Here is a 20,322-nt window from a genome sequence, read left to right on the forward strand (position 1 = left end):
AATGATGTGCTAAAACAAGGGTTTCTTATGGATATTTATAGAAGTACTACGGAAATCGAAATATTTAAAGAGATTGTTAACAAAAATACAATCACTCTCGAAACGATTTCACGCATCTCTAGCACTGCAGCGCAAACAGCTGTGGCGGCCGCACATCGGTATATTTCCCGCAGCGGTATATTTCGTGGCCTCAGTCGCGGTCACACTACTCCTCTGCCAACAACAACTCGCTGCGGTTTTTCGGCCGAGTTTGTTTTCTGCTCCCAATTCCGCTGCAAAGGAAAAAGTGAAAAGCTAGCGAAAAATATGCAGCATGTGAGGCATCGCCAGTTGCATTTATAGTCCAAGCATTGCATCGAAAAAAAGTCGCGGAAAGCTCGTGCGAATTGCAGGTGAATTGTGTGACGGAAAAAAGTGCTGCAAGTGAAGAGAAACATTGCTGCTGCAGCAGTTGTGCGTGAGAGTGTGAGTGAGTGAGCAAGTGAGTGTCGCATCTCTGTCGCTCTCCCTGGACGCGATTTCCGTGGCCCAAAGAGATTTCGCCCAAAGGAGATTCCCGAATCCGGAGCAACCGAAATAGCGCAACGAGGTGAGTGCAAACTGCAACTGCAACTGGCTACGGTCGCAGAAAAAGCAACACCAATTAGCCCTGTCTGCCGCGGGACGAAAAAAAAAACAAAAATGAGAGAACGGCAACAAATATACAACAAGAAAATCGATTTTCCTGAACTTACAATTTTCTCCGCCTCACTGGGCTCCACAAATGGGGGAGCCGGCTGCGGCACCATAAAGTATACATAAATTGAATTTCGAAACACGGAAGCGAACGAAGGATGAGCAGGGAAAGGGGGCCGTAGAATGGGAGGCTGCACACTGCCGTTGTTGTTGTTGTTCTTGTTCGGTTTGCTGGTGCTGGATGCCGACAATGATGTTGATGGAAGTACGTGCATATGTGTGTGGCAACAGAGCAAGGGAGACGAAAAAATCGAGGCTGGAAAATCTGACCAGCAGGACTCCAGTTGTCATGGCCACCGCACTTAACAAATGATTTTAGCGGACACTTTTTCCGGATGCGTCTGTTGGGCAGCTGCCAGTTTACGCTTGCTCCTTCCCTTCTCTCCACCTTTCTCCTCTATCTCCCTCTGCAGGCGGCTGACTTCATCTGTCTGCCCCTTTCTATCTTTCTCTTTCCCCCGTGTGATTGAATGGATGTGTGTGTGTTTGTACTTTGATGACGGCACTCAGTTTCCGCCCGCACCGTGATTTTCGGTCATATACGGTACCAATACACCAGCACAGTGGAACCTGGAATGGGTAGGACGAGTTCCAGTTAAGACTCAATAAGAGCCTTTTGGTGACTGGAAAAGATAGAGGACAATTTGATTTTTATAATAAACCAATATATTTTAAAACTTTTTTGTTAATTTACAAATAAAGTATCTCTCCGATCGATGATTGTCCTCTGCGTCCACACCTAGCGAGGCTTTACTGTGGTAAATCCCCGGCATTACCACTCAGTTTTTGGCACTCTTTTGCGGATGCTGCGTACGCAAAAAGGGGACGACGGCTGTTTTAAGAGCTCTAGTGTTTCCTTTTTCGCTTCCGCCTGCACCCCTAAATTATGTTTCTGTGTGTGTGAGGAGGACGAGAGGTCTAGTGTGCGTGAGTGGCGTTTTCCGCGTGCGTGTGTCTTTCTGTGTGTGAGTTTGGGGCAACAAAATTACTTTTACGAGCGTTTAGCATAGGTTGTCGCTTCCCCCCCTGACCACCAGTTTGTTTTATTTTGATGCGTTTTTAATCAGATTGCGTCAATTTGTTGCTGGCCTAACGATGAGGGCGGTAGGTCGGTCGGTTGGGCCTGGTTGGGGGAAGTGGTTATGTGAAGGAGTGAGCCAACGCTGCCCCGGATTGCGTGTCAAGTGCAGAAGAGACCCTTCTCGCGCCCGCTGTTTCCCTGATTAAAAAAAGAGATGTCTGTTTCTGTTTCGCATCTGGAAGTTGGTGGGTCTTTTGGGTGGGTTAAATGTTAAACACCCTATCTTTTTCTCTTCCGCATCCAGTCCAAAAATAAGTTCTTTTTCGTCCTCTTTTCTCTCTTATAATCTTCCACGATCCATTTCTTTCCAGTTGTCGACAATCCTTCACATGAGTAATTCACCTTCCCCTGGAAGGATTCTAGTTAGACCTACGCTTTTGCAACTTCCATTATAACTCTTCTTTAATCGAATCTTTTTGTAGAGTGTAGAACCTTCGTTGCCTGTTTCTTTTCTCTGTTTTCGGTGGCTGTTCTTTTTGGCCTGTGCTTCTCCATGGCCCGTTAAAGTACAAAAATACTTGGGCCAGGCCAGCCGGAATACAAGTATCTATCTATCTTGGCGGCAGCTGTCCAATTCCAACCCGCCGGCAATGGATCGTTGTTGATGTTGTTGTTGTATCTGCTGTCGTCTTCATCAACGCCTCTGTGTATGCGCCAGTGTGGATAAGTGCGAGTGAGAGGTTTGAACTTTAAGGCATTGCGTTGTGTGTTTGTTTTTAGCATTTGCTTATGTTGTTGTTGTTCTTACTGTAAGCACACACAATTTTACGAAACATCGGCGACAGCAGGCAGAAATACACAACGCAGACACACAGGGCATCGTCATTATGCATGCAAGAGATCTTTGGAGCGCATTTGATCGCAACTCTTGGCAACTCCGCACATGGCTCCCAACAACAACAGCAGCAAATGCAACTCCAACGCCACCGCCGCCATTTGGCCAAAATGGCGGATGGCTGATGCCTGTCCCCCCACCAGTTTTTATACCCAGCCCTTCCTTGCTCCCAAGTCTCCAAACGTCTTCCAGTCCTCATGTCCGCGCGAGTATCAAGTATTATTACCAGACGTCGTTGGCCCCACGCAAAAATATTTTTGCTGTGACTCCACAAACTCGCTGCACTGCAAATAAAGTTAGGTCGAAATCGGGGATACAGTTGAGTTTCTTAAACATGACGATACTATTGTAATACTGTCAAAGTTTTAGACCCTAGAAAGCTGTAAACAACCATGTTTTATTATAATGTGACTATTTTTTTATTCAATTTACATGTTCTTGTATAATTTAATAAGATATAAATAAACTAGAGAATTGTTTCCTGTTACGGAAGGTTTTCTAGCAAACATTTTATGGGGTGACCTTTTATTTTTTCCAGTTTTTTAAGCACCTTTAATAAAGGTTCCATAAAAGGCATCTAGCTTCCGTAAAACACACTCTATAATTTTCGTTTGTACTTATGGTATGTAGATGGTCAAAAGAGGTTAAGAGTTAATTTTTCAAGCCACTATAGCCAAAGTACTTAACATTAAGAACGAAAAAAACATAAACATATTAGTAAAACAATTCCAATAACATCCAAAAACAAATAAGCTTTTAATAAATTATATAGAATATTACCTTTGACTCTTTTTCCGCAGTGTGGTGCAGTATACTGGGTCGCAGATCATTGCCCCGTACCACCGGCTTCTCCACACTCCTTCTCCACTCAGCATGCATTAAATTCTGGGAACTTCTTAAGTTTCGCTGAAGCGATAATTGCCACGTGATTTCTAATCAAATTACATTAGAGCACAATTACTCTGACTTTGTTCGCATTTAGTTGTTATCCAATTTAGGCGTCGTTTTGTCATGGTTTGTTTGTCTTAATTGGAAATCGGATTGCAGCCCACTTCAATTATGCATATCACCAAATTGGTCTTCATCATCATCGTCGTCGTCGTTGTCGTCGTCATACCCTAATTACAACCAATTAAACTCTATGAATAACCGATATATATGGGCGCATCTGTGTCAGCGAGTGCAGCCGCCATGGCAACCCCCTTTTACTTTTTTTTTTTATTGTCCCCCAGTGCATCGTGTGTGCTCCACTCACGTAGCTGGGATTTTGGATCGGCTTAACACCTTTTTTGGCGCTTTCCCAGCGCTTACCACGGGCCATTGGGCTCTTGGGCAATGTGCCGGAAATTGGGTTACACCTCAGCTACCTCGATTGCGGGCTACCTTCTTTTTATACTGGCTTATCTGATATGCATATCTCCCGACTGACTTAACCGTAACTGTTATCATATCTTAATTTTTTTGAGGGACAGTAACACTATCTGGGAAAGCCATGCTAATGCTCGCCATGTGTCGCACTTTCCAGCTCATTCTTCAGCTCGTTATTATATACACAAAAGAAACGTCTAAAGAAGACTGGAAATAAAGTCATAAGATCCCACAGACATGACATCACTGGGGCATTTCGAAATTGTAAATATTTGGGGAGCTCTATAATTTCTATTTTGCGAAAGGAAGGCACAACAAGCTTGAAGATTAAGTAATAAATTCACTTAGATAAACATTTCTGTGAAATCTATGTTATACATTTTTAAACCTAAGAAGCAATAATATCTAAAGGCTTTCGTATAATTTCTTCAATAGTGTAACGAACTAGTAAATAAATCAGTTTATAGTATAAAGCCTTTCTTTAACGAGGAGCTTCCAAACACTTTTGTTTGCCTATAAATTCAAAGAATCAACAAACAACTTTTGGGAAACGTTTTTCCAATTCGTTTTCCTTCTCATTTAGTTTTCCCCCCACAGGTTTTGTTTCAACTTTTTTTGCTGAAGTCATTATAAAATTGTTTTTTCTTGCTGTAGCGCTGGATTTTATTTTTTGTATTTTTGAAAGCCAGAATGCGACACGCCTTTCGTGACCAGCCCAAATATCCCATTGCAGGCAGCCCGGCCCCAAAAAACTCAGAGCTGATGCGTGGCGTTGATTGAGGAGAGCCGAGAGTCTTTTGGGCTATTTTTGGTAATTGCATGGCCTGCTTTCCACTGTATAGAGTTTTGTTTTTTGGACTCCCCACTCCGTTGCCTTCCCTGCCCGATTTTTCAGTTTCCAGTTCACTGACGATGCGTGCAACAAAGCATATTTCAATAAGACTATTTCCAACGACAAGATATTGTGGGTCAAGCGAGAGCATATGTACATAAAATTCGTACTCATAGAGCAGCGGCAGAATATGTATAACAATTTTTCAATCGGCCAGCATCGTAAACAAAATACAAGCGGCAAACAATCCATTAGTCCAGGGCTAGCCATCCCATCCCCAGAGACTTCGTCGTCGTCGTCGTCGCGGCTCCATCGTTTTCATCGTCGGAATTGTGCGCCCAGTGCGGCGAATCAAATTAATTAAAGCTGCCCCGAAAAGGGGGTTCCCTGTGGGGCGCACTGGCGGAGAAGAAGAAGGGGTGGATGAACTGGTGGCGAAAGAAAGCACACGGAGCACCAGAGAGAGATATGGAGCCGGCATATGGAACAATTGCGGTTTATTATTTCTGAAGAAAACCAACCGAATTAATACGTGAAAAGAGGAAAACAACATTGAAAGCTAATTGAAGATGAAATACTCTTGTTGTTCCAGAGAGCAGCATCAAAAAGTATAGAAAAAGTACAAGCTACGAGAAGCCAGCTTATGATTTGAGTTCAACATATAAGTGATAGGATCTAAAAAGAGTTCTCAGAAAATGTACAGACCATGAAAGATTTATTTGTAGTCTGGATTACATGACAAACTGATTTATTGGAAGATATCGTAGTTTCTTAAAGATCATTTGTTATACTAGGTCAGAGTTTTTAATTACCAATTTGCTAAATATATTGTTGTACTTAAATAACCCAAAAGAAACAAGTTTTGACCGAGATATGGGTTCGGAAATAGACCTGTTTTTATCTTATCTTGATAGGGATTATTGCCCTAGGCCGTTAGTGCTTTCGATTCAAAATGATCGTAAATAAAGTGACTGGCAAAGTGGCAAACTTAATGTATCCGCAAACATTTTGCATTCGAATCACGCCTCAGCTGCGGAGAGTTCTTGTTCGGATTCAGTGCCAAAAAAGATATATATAAAAAAGAAGTTTGGGTCGGCAAATAAATACATGCAAGACTGATACATATGTATTCACTATATCTTTGGGCATTGCACGCAAGTCTGGGTGCAGTGAAAATGAAAATAAATTTGTTTATGCGGTCGCTGCATTCTGCGATGAAAGAATTTCTTTGTTGCAACTGCCGCCGCTGCAGAATCAACATCTTTTGTGTCACGTAGTCGGAAAACGGAAAACAGAAAACGGAGGAGATGATGCTGAAGCCACCTTGTGTGTATTTAACGGCCAGCGTTTTCTTTGGTGTGTGTGTGTGTGTTAACCAAGGCTAATTGAACTGAACCGAGCTGGGGGCAACCTCTGAGATAATTAATTGCCCGCGGGAAGAGGCAAAATGAGTGGAGTGGAGATAGTAGATGGCACCGCAAAGTGCCGGCTCTAAAAGTAGGCCTCTCTCTAATCACATTAATACCAAACAGCAACGACTGGGTCTGGGACTGGGACTGCTACAGGCGATATATAAAGGCGGCCCACTTGAAAAGCCCTCTATGCGTGGGCGAAGTGGCATGACACTGGAAGAAAGGGTTTCCCTAGCACAGAATATATTATAGAGATGGAATACAACAAGCTTCAGGTCTTCTTTATTTTAAAATAAGGAAATATATTGTGCCTACACATAAATGTTTCCTTAATCATAAATGGTAATTTGTGTTTTTATACCCTTGCAGGGTATTATAATTTCAGTCAGAAGTTTGCAACGCAGTGAAGGAGACGTTTCCGACCCTATAAAGTATATATATTCTTGATCAGCATCAACAGCCGAGTCGATCTAGCCATGTCCGTCTGTCCGTCTGTCCGTCTGTCCGTTTCTACGCAAACTAGTCCCTCAGTTTTAAAGCTATCTCAATGAAACTTTGCATATAGTCTTCTATATGCTCTCACTGCTATATATGTCGGAACGGGCCGGATCGGACGACTATATCATATAGCTGCCATACAAATGTTCGATATATTTTTAGAAAAATAATTATAACTTTGCTGTTTTTTAACATTTATGCACCATTTTTTAGATATGGCCATTTTATATTATTTCGAAATTTTGGTAAAAATTTTATGAAAATCGGACGACTATATCATATAGCTGCCATAGGAACGATCGGGAAATTAATAGAAAAAAAATTATAGATTCGTTGTTTTTCAACGTATTTTCATCTACTCCGGGATATAAGCTTATTTTATTATTCTAGAATTTTGGGATAAATTTAAAAAAAATCGGACAACTATATCATATAGCTGCCATATAAACGGTCGGTAGATGTAGGGAAAATGTAAAGCTGGAAATGCAAAACTGTAACTGTCAAACTGTAAACATAATAAGTATAGGTAAAATGTAATGAAATAATATCTGCAAGGGTATACAAACTTCGGCGTGCCGAAGTTAGCTTCCTTTCTTGTTAATATTAAAACCTTTTTTAGAGTTTTAAAAAAACACTCTTTCCTTTATTGAAACCATTATATATCCTTAGGGGGTCATCCCATGTGACTACCTATTTTTTTTTAGAGGTTTGTTACGATTTTTTTTCCTACAACCAGTAAATATCTAGAGCTTCAAGTTTCTTAACATTTATTAACACATATAACGGCATTATAAATATAATTTGTAAGTTAAAAATATTCTGTAGAACTTGAGTTAGAGCGTTCATCCTCAAAAGAAAAAAACAACTTGTGAAGGAAGTCTCCAGGCTTCCAGGGTGATTTGTTTATCACAAAAAAAAAGGCGTTTTAATCTACAAGCCCAAGTTCACAAAATTTTATAAAATTTATCGTTATAGTTTTAAATTGATTTGTTCTTTATCGCCCTTGTTCAATTATGTTTTCGGGTGTACATTTGAAGATTGAAACAATCTTGATTTATGGCCTAAGGCTGAATTCTAAGCGTGATAAGGTTTTGATAATAATAGCTGGAATATTGCCTCACTACAAACTATTCGATTTGTTTAAAACAGCGATGGGCACGCAGTGGCTCAATTTGCTCACGCTGCTCAAACCGTTATCTTTTTTCGGAGGCGCCAGCATGTCGCACAATTGCAGACGCACAAGTGCAGTGCTCGCGACCAGCGAACCGTGAAGATTTACAAAAACAACCACACTGACCTTTGGCGCAGGTAGCGAGCCCATCGCCGCGATCCCGAGTTTGCAACAACAAAACACAAGCGACCCGAACTCGCACATCGTCCCAAAAACAAGAACAATTTTAAAGGGAATTGTGCGGCTGGCGTTGACTTCTGCACTAAAGAAAAAAGATTGGATTTTTTTTGCAGTCGTTTTTCTTAGGCGGACATAAATGCACGCAAAAATGGCTGAAGATATTGATCTACTCAAAAAGTTTTTGTCAGTGTATTTTCTCGGCTCGCACATTCTGTGTGTCGCGTGGGTGCGACGCTTCGCGACGCTGGGGGTTGTTCTTGTTTTTTTTTTTTTCAGCGAGCTGCTGCTCAAACCGTTAGATCTCGTGCCCATCGCTGGTTTAAAACAATGTCTGGGTGTTTGCTCAGTGCAGCCTAACCACTAAGCTCATCGTCGTCATCCTATACTCCTCATCATCATGGCGGTTTCTATATTGTTCTTGTACCTTTATTAGTTTGCCTTTGTGTCGGCTCAATTTATGAGCTGACCCTCAACCCCACTGGAGAGGCGGCATCACCAGTGAACCACCAGCTTTGGCTCCATGACTCCGAGCCCAGCTGTGGTGTGGTCCCAACTCTTATCTGAACCGATGCATTCAGAGGCAGAAGAGAAAAACTTGTTTCTGTGCTCCGCCTGTGCTAAGTTATGTTCTCTCATTTCTCCGGGACCCACTGGGCCCCGCATCCCGTGCCAATGGCTCTTTGGTTTTTTGCATTTGGCGCAATGCTAATTCATTTGCATAGCCAACAAATACGCAACAGAGGAGACTCATTCTCATTCATGCCAAAGAGCAAGGAAAAAGGAAGGGGTCGGGCTGGGCTGCTCCGGCGGGGTGTGAGGTGTTCATGGGGTATAACGAACGACTGATGGCCCCGGCATGCTTGGCTGCATTTTAAGTTCATATACGCTGGCACATATCGGTGGCATATTGCCGCCGCCTGACACTTGGGTCTCCGGCCGGCTCCTCCTTTTCCCATTTCTCATTTGATATTCCAGCTGGGTCTCCACGGAGACGACGGAGGTCTTCAATTAAATTTAACTAGAAAGCAGGCTGCAAATAAATAAATACAAATACAAATACTGGCAGCGCTGGGCGATGGAAAAACAAATGATATTTTAGTTGCGCATGCATAAGCAATTATATTTTCCATTATTTATGGCATTCAATAACTCCTGTCCTCTGTCTCATGTGATGGAATTTTCGTAGCAGAAGGCATTCCTTTGATATCGATTTCCAGCGCCGGACTCTCCCGCTCTCTCTGTTGCTTTGTCGCACATTTAATGTCTCAATTAAAGGCATTCCCATGCGCTTCATTTCCCTCTGCACATTTTATGCTGTTTTCTTTATTGCAAGTCACAAACGTTAACCCCATTCGGCCCGGTCCGGAATGCTGCAACTTGTGCAATTGTGCTCCAATTTCAGTGTCCCCAACACACACACACACAGCATTGGAGCTCTCCGCCTCATTTGACCGGAGGAAGATGACAAGGGTTGGCGATGTTCAGGCGATAATGCCTGCGTTGAATGATTATCGGAGGAGTTATTTGGGGAGTGGCTGAAAGCTATAAATAGTCGACGCGGCGGCGGCGATGATAAGCCTTCCGAGCTTCGGAAAATGGAAACGAACGGAAAATGGGGATGCCATAATGCCCAATGAGGGATTAACAAATTTATGGGAATTATTCTGTGAAGTGGTCCGAGATGAAAGGGGAAAGACTGATTCTGATTCAAAATCGATGTTCAGTTCTCAACGGAGTGCATTGTTCAGCTCGGTAATTGAATGGGGCGATTGGGCATTGGGAAGTGGGAAAGCCGTTCTAATTGTTCCATTATTAATTCAAAAACCGGCCAAATAAACAAGCAATTAAGATCAAAATTAGACTAAATAATTCATAATCAAATGGCAATTGTCTCCCCGAGTTTTCTCTTTCATTTATCAGCATTAATTAAGTGCCCCTTTCGGCTTGGACTTTCCCAATTTCTTCGCTCGTTCGGTTTGGGTGTTTGTTGGAGTCTCTCTCTTTCCAATTACCGAAAAGATCATGTGCATCACGTTAATCAAGCGTTAATTTTCCCCCCAAATACAGGAAAAACAACAACACTTGACAGTTGTTTATGTTAATTACTGGTCGGTCGGTGGAGGAAAAGTTACAGCAACATAAACACAAATGCTCGAAGTTTGAGGCTCACAGCTCAAATTGGGGTTTGGGTCACCGAACCCAGCCGGCAATTAATTAGCATAGGCCATATCATCGCACCCAGCTGCACTGCTCCTCCCCCCGGGGACCTTGTGCCATAAAATATGTTTAATAATATTCCCACAATTTCCACTACTTGCAGATGATGCTGAAGGCGATGACGACAACGACTACGAAGGCGCTGCTAACGAAGCAGATGATGTAAACGCTGCAAACGCTGCCACAGCCATATCCCCTTTCTCTTCTCTTTCTCTGTCGCTCGGCCACTCTCCACAAACGAAACGAAAGCGAAAACCCAGGAGGGAAACTCAACTCGAGAAGCGAGAAACCAAAGCCCACGACTGCCGCATTGGATTTCGTTTCGTCCGAAATCGAAACTGCATTCTTTTGGACACTCGACGCATTCATACTAAACTGACACATATCGGGCAACGTTCGTATCGAACATGAGATTGCCACGGTGCCATTCGGTGCTCCTGCTCCTGGCCATAGCAGCACATCTAGTGCTCGCCGAGCGGGACTTCAATGTGAACGACTCCCAGGTGAGTAGCAGTGGTAATTGGAGCATTCTCCCGCCGATCATATCGCTCTGTCTCCCAGTTGGGTCAGCGTCAACGTCTCCCTGGCGACTGGTAATTGTGATTGATGATGCATGGAATTTTTCATTTCAATTATACAGTCGCCGGTCGAATGAGAGATTAGATTGCCGTCGCGATAAGTTAATGCTTGGACAGCAGTCATGCTTTTGCTTAAATCTATTTTTACTTTATTTTTGCATTGTTTGCTGGAAAGAATTTCCGGGCCAAATAGATTTCAAGTACACAAATAGACATAATGAAACGCTGTTCGATATGCCATAAATTCTTTGGTCTTTCTAGAAATATAGGAAAACCAAAAACATTCTGTATTGAATTTAATTTATTTTCCTTTCAGGTTCCTGTCATTGAGCCCAAGGATGTGCCCGCCTACAAGCAGGATCCGTATGTCACGGAATTAATGAGCTGCCAAAATACACACAGCGAGATCGTGCTCTCGTTGCTGTTGAAGAAGCACGACTGGAGCGAGCTGACGGCCACCAAGCGAGCCCATGTTCAGGCCAAGCTGGCCAAGTTCTTTGCCATCCCAAAGGTGAGCTTCAAGAGTCACATTTTGAGACAAAGCAATGCTTAAAAAAATGTTCTCTATTTAGGAATTCATTTCCCTGGATTCGGTGTCGAAGCGTGAGCTGAAGATCATGCACAAGCTGGCCATGCGAAAGGGAGGCAAGGGCAACAAGAATATCGAGACCCTGAATCGCCGTCTAGGACGCGCCAGTTTCATGGTTTGTATATGCTATTTTTCGTTTTTACTTGTTTTAATTACCTGATTTTACCTCCAGATCGGCTGTGGTCCAAGCTATTTTGTGATGGGTGAACCGATTGCTAAGCAGATTGCCCACCAGGTGAAGGACGGCACTATTGGTGCTCTGACGGAGGAGAACTTTGGCCTTTGGTTTATTTGGCGAAAGGAATTGAAGTCGCGGTAAGGCGAAGAAAAATTACTACTTAAGGAGAAATTCTTATGAAAGTTATTTGCTGTTTTTATTATGTTAATAGAGTTTATTTGAAGTTATTATTTTATTGATAAGAGCATTTCTTGAAGCTTCCCTTAACGGATACATACATATTTATTAATGTACTCTTAAGAATGCAATGAACTGGTAACAACTCCCTTGAGCATGTCGATAACGCCAATCGTTCTTTCAACTCCCAGATCGAACCGCAAGCGACGCCAGTCTGAGGGTTCTGGTGCTGACGAGGATGACTACGACTACGGAGATGACGAAGAGGAAGTTGCGTAAGTTTCACTCACCTGGATATGTCACATAGCTTTGATTAGTAATGGCGGAAAATATTGATATTGATTGTCGATATATTTATTTGGAAAAGATATAAATTAAATAACGTTTTTCCTCACTTGGATGTGTCACATAACTTTTATTAGTATTGTCAGAAAATATTGTTATTAAAGTCGATATATAATCGATATTTTAATATTCGGTATCGAAAAAGAGATAAGTTAAATAACATTTTGCGTTATTGCGTTATTTTTTAATATTTAAAATTTTTATATATCAATGTAAATGCTGTTTTCGATATCATTATGAGTGCTATATTTCTGCCGATATATCTTATCAGAATTTCCTTTTCGTTATACATTCCCAATTCCAATCTGATTACTAATATTTGTTATTTCTTTTTTAGAGAGCCCAGCACGGAAGTTCCGGCGGTGACCACGCATGCGCATCGTCATCATCATGGAGCGGTAAGTGTTGAGGCCCAGGCTTTTTATTCCCATTCAGTTATTCCACCATATATATATTTGTTTCGGTTCTTCTCTGGGTGTTTTCTTTATCTGATACATACGTTTAAATGAGAATACCTGCGGTTCATACTTGTTGGTTAACCACACATGCTGACATATGTATGTACTACCTGTGTGTGGATCTGTATGGATCGCGTCTAGAGATGCGTTATCGTTTTTGATTTCCGGAAAGGCCTTTGGTTCTTTGTTTGTTTACTGCACTTTGTTAATAACAGCAAATTGGATATTATACCATATATAACATTCAACAACAACAACAAAAACAGCACACCACCCATGCATTTAAATGAAACGCTCACACACAACCCCATTTACACTACAATATATAACTATAATTCATCATACGGTGTTTACGTATTTTCTCTTCTCTTTTTGCTATCTTCCCTCCGTTCTCTCACACACCCTTGTCTGTGTATATCGATCACTCGATCGACCGATCGATCGGTCTCATTGTGTTAATGTGTAATATGTAAACCCACCACCACCCACAATCGAAATCGCCTCGAAAACTAACCAAAAAAACTCGACTCACTAACTAACCCAAAAGTCGGAGGTGTCGCCCGAGTCTATCTCCTCGTCGGCCGTGCCATTGGTGCCGAATGTCCAAGAGGAGATCGAGGAGAGCGTATCCAAGCTGGAGTCGGTGATCAGCAAGACGATTGAGAACACGAAGAATATCAAGGAGCTGCCCGTTCTGGGCGTAGCCGAGGATGGTGACGACGAGGAGGACGTGGAGTTACAGCAGTTGGGAGTTCCGCTGGCAGTAGAGATACCGCAGGAGGAGACCACCAGCAAGGCGGCCACGACCACGACGTCGTCTTCGGAGATGGTAAAGCCCAGTTACTTGGAGGAGAATGCAATTCAGGTGGACTCGGCCGTCGATGTGGAGGAGGAGGCCTTGGCTCCCACGCTGGCGCCATCGGTGCCCGCCTCTGAAACAGAACATAAGCAGCAGCCATTCTCGCCCTATGATGCCACCTCTTCGGTGTCGTCGTCGTCCATTGCAGCTGGCGAGGCTTCGTCCTCGGTGCCCTCGTTCCCTCATACCTCCTCCTCCTTGCCCACAGCCACGCCCACAGAGCTAGACATCCAAACAACCTCCTCTGCTGCTGCTGCTGTATCATCATCATCTCCATCTCCATCCGCCCCATCATCATCCCCATCCTCATCCACATCTCCATCCCAGGCCACTCAACCAACAACAACAACTACATCTACAAGCACTACAGCAACAATCTCGACTACAACATCAGCAACATCAACAGCAACAACAACCACGACACTGTCTGAATCGCCAAAGGTAATGATGTCGCTTCTGTGTGTGTGAGTGTACGAACGAGTGTCCTTCCGCCTCTCTCTCTCTGTATGTGTGCCGTGTACCGTGTCCTTGTCTCCTGTCTGTCGTTGTCACATGTAAAACGTTGTCTCACCTCAGGAGTTAGCTTAGCTTTATATCTCCTCCGACTCTGTACATATATATTTTTATATTGATATTGTGTTTTATTGGCTTTTGTCCTGTGTAAATGTAGCAACTCGTAAAAAGCCAGCAGGACTCCACTCCATGTTTGTAAGAGACTTTTAGTGGAGTTGGAGCCATAAATGTTAGATAAATAGTTGTAAAGATAAGTGTACATACATCAAGTTTTCATAAAAGGATGCTAAAGAGTCAGCAATCCCCTTTTGTGTAAATCCTGAGAGTAGAAGGCTGTAGACTGTAAGAGTTAACCTTAGATGTATATTGAATATAACACAAACGTACTTGTAACTTGTAGTAAGGAAATAGGTAGAACAGGGGAAAAATCGATGCCAACATCGATTTTAATCGATTCATCGATTCGTTTTTGAAACAATCGATGTACCTAAAACTTTAAATAAGCTATCATATTTATTCAACCTTTATTTATATTTATTTTATTCATTGAAAAGTGTTTTTTTTATCTCGTTGAATTTAAAAATTTACAATCTTTATTTCGATTTAATCGATGTTGTTTTCTAAAAGATCGATCAAAATCGATGCCTTGAGAATCGATCTTTTCCCAGGTATAAAAAAAGGGATAGAGTAGTTCAGGGACTCAGTTGCCCGCTTTCACCCATCCCTGCCCCCTTAAAAAAGAGCACCCACTTATTTCTGTTACCAAAATTAAACACCAAAAGCAGCCAAATACAATGCTTAACGAGTTCGAGCTGAGCACCCTGCTGCCCCTTGAGGATTTGGAGGGTTTGGCAGCAGCAGCCACGCCAACTGCCAATGCAACTGCAACTGCAGCCACAGTAGATGGAGCAGCAGCAGCAACCGCCGCCACATCAGCAGCAGAAGCCACAAGCGAGAGCGAGTTTCATGTAGAGTCCACCACGCACCGCACGATTAGCTCGAAGGTGAAATCTCGCTAAGCGCTATCGCAATCTTTAAGCCCTACTAGATTTGCACCTCTGCCCAAAACCAAAACCAAGAAACCCCCCTCGAAACCTCCGGCTCCGATCCAATTAGGGGAAATTGCTTTCCAGCCAATGCACTTAGCATGTACATAAGGGCAGGCAATTAGCGAAGCAGCGCTCCTCCTGCATGAGGTCCTTTGGTAATTGCATGTCCACTCACTCTCACTCTCTCGTTTGTATCCGTATTTGTTGTACTAACACTAACACTCTAACAACACTCACTCTCTCTCTGCCTGCCTCTCCTTCTTAGCCGATGACTTTGCAGCATGACACTTAGCCAGAGCCATCTGTCGCCAATTAGCCATCTCACTGTTAATGATTTCCCTGTAATTCCCAGGAAGGAGAACCCGATGCCATCAGTAGCAGTAGCGGCAGCAGTAGCAACATGAGCGCCGGATTGGCCAATAACGAGGTAACCAAAGATTTATTTCCCCGGCAACCCTAGAATTTCCACTAATAGCATTAAAATATCTTCCCTACCAGCTGTCCACGGCGGCCACGCCCTCTTCCTCGGTGCCCACGACTACAGCGGCCACTCCGGACTCGAGTAGCAGCAGCAGCTTCAGCTCCCCGGACTACTTGGAACCACAGCCGGAGGAGAATAGTCCCCCGATTATTAAGACTCGCCTGCAGAAGCTGGCGGTGACCTCTGGCAAGGCTTTCACCTTCCACGTGCTCCCGGATACGTTCGTCGATGCCGAGGACCAGGACAATTTGAGGCTGGCGCTTACGGACAAGGATGGCCATGAACTGAAGGCCAGCTCCTGGCTGCAGTTCAACGCCGACAAAAAGGAGCTGTACGGCCTGTAAGTAGATGGAATTGCATTTAGGCTATGGCTTAAGGCTTACTATTCCAACTCTCTGTTGCCAGACCCCTGGACGATGCGGTGTCCCGTTGGCAGTACCGGCTCTCGGCCACTGACTCCGGCAACGCCAGCGTCACCGAGACGGTGGAGATCAGTGTGCAGCAGCATCGGGCGGTGAGGACGATTAACCACGAGATAACCATTGCGGTGAGGATCAATGAGAACCTGCATGGCCACAACATCGACTGGCTGCTGAAGCTGATCAATGCCGTGGCCAGGACACTGGATGACTCTAACAACGCGGCGTTAGTGGTGCGCGAAGTTCGCCAGACGGCGCAGGATCCTCACAGCGCCACCTTTGTCTACTTCAACGAGACGCTGCCGACCAGCGAGTGTCCCGAAAAGGAACTGCACGACATTATTGCCAGGCTGGATGCCCAACGATTGAGCGACTTGGTGGAGCCAACTCTGGGCATCAAGTCCATAACCGGGCAGCTGATCGGATCCTGCCAGAAGGACCTGACCCGCGTGAAGCCCACCCAGCACATGGCTAAGAATGTGCCGCCGATGCCGCGGAACCAGGTGGATCGCGTCAACGCCAGCGTAGGCCAGCTGCTGGTGTTCAAGGTGCCGGCGGACACCTTCTACGATGCCAATGACAATCAACTGACGCTCACGCTGAAGACCAAGGACCACAAGGAGCTGGGCACGCGGCACTGGCTTCAGTTTGACTCGAAGAACGAGGAGTTCTACGGAATTCCCAAGGGCGGCGACATCGGCTCCGAAGAGTATCTGTTGGTGGCCGAGGATAGCGGCGGCCTGAGCGCCCACGATGCCCTCGTTGTGGTGGTCAATCATGCGCCCAAAAAAGAGTTCGCGGGCTACTTTAAGGCCTATCTGGCCATCAGGCACGAGAACTTCAATGCCGAGCTGCAGCGCAAATTTGTGGAGCGTGTGGCGAAGCTGCATGGCGATGCCAACACCAACCAGATCCAGATCCGATCCATCAACATGCACCACGACTCAGACGGCACCATTGTGAACTTCTACAACACATCGCTGTACAAGTCGCACAACCGGTGTCCCGAGAAGGAGCTGATAGCCACCAGGAGCGTTTACCTGAACAGCGATATGAGCTTGAAGGAGGGCGTGAAGCGGGCATTGGGCCCCGAGCTGAATTTGACCAACTTTTCGGCGGTGCCCGGCACCAATTGTCATCGTAAGGACTACAAACCCAGGCCATCTTCAAGGATTTCTATTAAATTTACTCACTTTCTTACAGATCCCGAGATAATAGACATCCACCACAATGACTATGTACCATCTCGTCCCGAAGAGCCCAGCTCAAAGTCCACATTCAGCGAGGAATACATGGCCAACATTGTGCTGCCCGCCGTGATTATAATCGTGATGATTATAGTGGCCTCCATCATTGCCTGCTGCCTGCACAGGCGTCGCCACAAGAGCGGCAAAATGGAGCTGGGTAAGGCTGACAGCTCAGAACTCTACTTAAGTCGGACTCATAACTCTTTTTATTGACTTTTCAGGCGACGAAGAAGAGCGTAAATCCTTCCGTGCCAAGGGCATACCCGTCATCTTCCAGGACGAGTACGAGGAGAAGCCCGAGATCGGCAACAAGAGCCCCGTCATACTTAAAGACGAGAAGCCGCCGCTGCTGCCACCGTCCTACAATACCTCAAACATGAATGGTAAGAATCTTATAGAATCTTATAGATGAAAAAATCGATATATCCATGCAAAAATGTAATCAATTTTCTCCAATAGATCGATTAATAGAAAATTGATTACATTTTTAGTTTTGTAGTGCTTAACATCCTAGTATCTCAAGTTAAAAACTAATTTCTTACTGCTTTGGTTAAAATTTTCGTATATTCTTCGATAAGTTCGATATTTTAACGTTAACTTTGATTTTTTCGATAATTAAAAAATTCGATATATTCCTCTAGTCTAAACCCTTTCTATTCATTTACAGGCGACAACGATGTGGATGATTATGTGCCGCCTCCATCTGTTGTCGTGGGCGGTCGGGAGGTGCGAGGGAAGTCACCGGCCACGCCCTCCTACCGCAAGCCACCGCCATATGTGTCGCCATAAATATACTTCAGTGTCAAGTAGAGGAGCAATGAGCAGAAGGAACGAGAAGAAACAGCAACAATAATAACAATCGCATCGTATTAACCACACAACAATCTATATATAGATATATACATACATATATATATATATATATACATTTAACCGATTCGGCACAAGTTATATGCAGCTAAGCAAACTCTTTTGTATATATCAAAGTGCAAATTGGTTTCTTTGGACATTGTATTCGAATTGAAAAGGGGGAAAAAGCGAGAGCCCCAGCCGAGAAGTATTCGCCAAGCCGATGGAGTAAGGAGTTTTTTGGATGACGACGTTTTTGTATTAGGAAGGAAACAATCAATTAACACACACACACCTAAGCTTAACCGAGAATCACTAAACACACGACAAGACGATGATGAACTATGCTGCATATTATTTATTTAGTATGTACTCCTAATTTATATATATATCTATGTATACCAAGCGAGAACACACAAAACACACACATCAAGAAGAGGAGTTTAGTAGGCAAGCATTTAGGCAGCTTGAAAAACACACAAAACACACATACACGAGCCCATTTAAAGCATAGCATTTAAAACTATTTGTACTAATTAAGTTAATAGAGAGAGAGAGAGGGAGAGAGGAATGTCCTTTGTCCGGATTTTAGTGCTTGCCGGACTTTCTGCTTAAATTGCTTAAGCTGAATTGTTTGCATTGTTTATATTTCATCAAAAATTTTAAGGAAATTTACGAACAAAAGCTTCGCCTGGGACCGCCCAGTCAAGGCTACGTACTTGCTGCTGGTTGGCTTCCCATTCGTTTGGGTATTTTAGTTTCTTTTTTCGAGGGACAAAGGACAGGCTTAGGAGCTTTGATTATTTTTAGTTTCTAGGAAGCAATCAAACCCACAATAGAGCTGCCAATAGTCTAGTTAGCCCGTTTGAATACGACAAATCAATTCCTAATTGCCCACAAGTGCTTCCCACAGAATAAACAAACAAACCAACAAAAAACCAGACCATATCCACCAAACACAACACAACAAAACACTCACATACACAAATATTTATACGAAAAAATGGATTACTTAAAGTAGAAACTTAGTTTTTAATGATTTTTACACACTCCCTTTGGATTATTCTACATGAAATTTATACCAATACCATTAGTTTATAGTTGCTAGCTGTAGGTCGGTACTTACTACACTTCACTACACCCGTCCCGTCCCGTCCCTGTCCCTGGCCTCCCCTGAAGTAAACATAGTGAGTTGATTTTATACGATCGTGTGTAGCAAGTCCAGGCCCAAAAAAAATATACACAAGAGCAATAATTGCCGAAGGAGAATTACTGAAGAATTACTTTACGCAAATGGCCGAATATGCAGAGCCAATTTTTACGTAATTGCCTATTAAACTAAGTATAATTAACTAATTTGTGTAATTTGCATTAAGCTCAACCGCTGAATTATTTACATTTTGTACTTTGTAATAGCGCAAAACAGCAGAAACAACAGCAATAACATCAAACAAACAAACAAACAAACAACAACAACGGTATCAATTTATTTTGAATAAAAAAATGCCAAAGATACGAATTTTTGTTTTATTTTTCTATTTATCGTCACCACACACCACTCATTCACACACCAAACACACACAGGAGTAAGTAAATGAGCTGAAATAAAATAAAAATGGAATTCCAATTAAGCAACTAAGCAAATAAATAGAGAATTGTGCATACAAATCGGTGTGTGCGAGTTGCACATTTAATTAATATATTCAACAAATAAGCGAAACTACTGTATATTTAAATGCAAACATGCATATATTCCAGTGCATGCCTATCGATTATTGTAAATGCAAATCTGTTTGCCATTTTCATTGGCTTAAATTGACCGAGACACAGTCACACCCACACTTACACCACACTCGGCTACAATAATTATAATAATTATTGAGGATAACTAAACGTGAATATATATATAGCTATATGTCCGTATAGGATGTATGCATGTACGGGATTCTAATAAACATTTATATATATTTTGATACAAAAAAAAAAAAAAAAAGATCAGCAACAGATGAGTTTCATTTTTAATTGCTTGTGTTGTGTGGCCCCTCTCGACTTCCACGTTCCATTAGGGATATATAATTTGGGAAAAAATTCAATTTATGGAAATTCCTTAACAAATTATGGAATCAAAGGGAGTCCTGGCAAGGCATCGAAGCGGGTGTGCATGGGGAAAAAGTCAAATCAAAAGCATTGCCATAATGAAGTAATACAAATTTGTTTTTCTTGTCGCTCTTTGCCGCCTAATAAAGACATC

General features: G+C 43.1%; 1 protein-coding gene across 4 annotated transcripts; it reads left to right on the forward strand.

Moving 5' to 3' along the window:
* The first annotated feature begins 12 nt into the window (after window positions 1-12).
* Dg (Dystroglycan) lies at window positions 13-19,586 on the forward strand. 4 transcript variants are annotated; one of them, XR_011444553.1, is made up of 15 exons: window positions 13-589; window positions 10,433-10,832; window positions 11,224-11,418; window positions 11,480-11,611; window positions 11,669-11,811; window positions 12,043-12,126; window positions 12,534-12,594; window positions 13,202-13,954; window positions 15,428-15,502; window positions 15,574-15,896; window positions 15,962-17,115; window positions 17,179-17,379; window positions 17,444-17,605; window positions 17,890-18,521; window positions 18,570-19,586. XR_011444553.1 is itself a non-coding variant. In XM_017171818.3 (15 exons), the coding sequence occupies exons 2-15, from the start codon at window positions 10,737-10,739 to the stop codon at window positions 18,009-18,011; spliced, it is 3,720 nt and encodes a 1,239-aa protein (XP_017027307.1). In that variant the 5' UTR covers window positions 13-589; window positions 10,433-10,736; the 3' UTR covers window positions 18,012-19,586. The 4 variants fall into 4 exon arrangements, 3 of the variants coding, with proteins under 3 accessions (XP_017027307.1, XP_017027308.1, XP_017027309.1); XM_017171818.3 differs by adding an exon at window positions 14,812-15,030 and having other exon boundaries at window positions 17,890-19,586; XM_017171819.3 differs by having other exon boundaries at window positions 17,890-19,586.
* The last annotated feature ends 736 nt before the right edge of the window (window positions 19,587-20,322 follow it).

This window comes from Drosophila kikkawai, chromosome 2R (genome assembly GCF_030179895.1).
Source record: "Drosophila kikkawai strain 14028-0561.14 chromosome 2R, DkikHiC1v2, whole genome shotgun sequence".
Classification (NCBI taxonomy): Eukaryota; Metazoa; Arthropoda; class Insecta; order Diptera; family Drosophilidae; genus Drosophila; species Drosophila kikkawai.

Bases quoted from the DNA above. Each gene is read 5' to 3' on its own strand.
- Dg (XM_017171818.3), top strand. From the start codon at position 10,737: ATGAGATTGCCACGGTGCCATTCGGTGCTCCTGCTCCTGGCCATAGCA. The intron at 10,833-11,223 runs GTGAGTAGCAGT...TTTTCCTTTCAG, and splicing joins TCAATGTGAACGACTCCCAG to GTTCCTGTCATTGAGCCCAA. The intron at 12,127-12,533 runs GTAAGTTTCACT...TTTCTTTTTTAG, and splicing joins GATGACGAAGAGGAAGTTGC to AGAGCCCAGCACGGAAGTTC.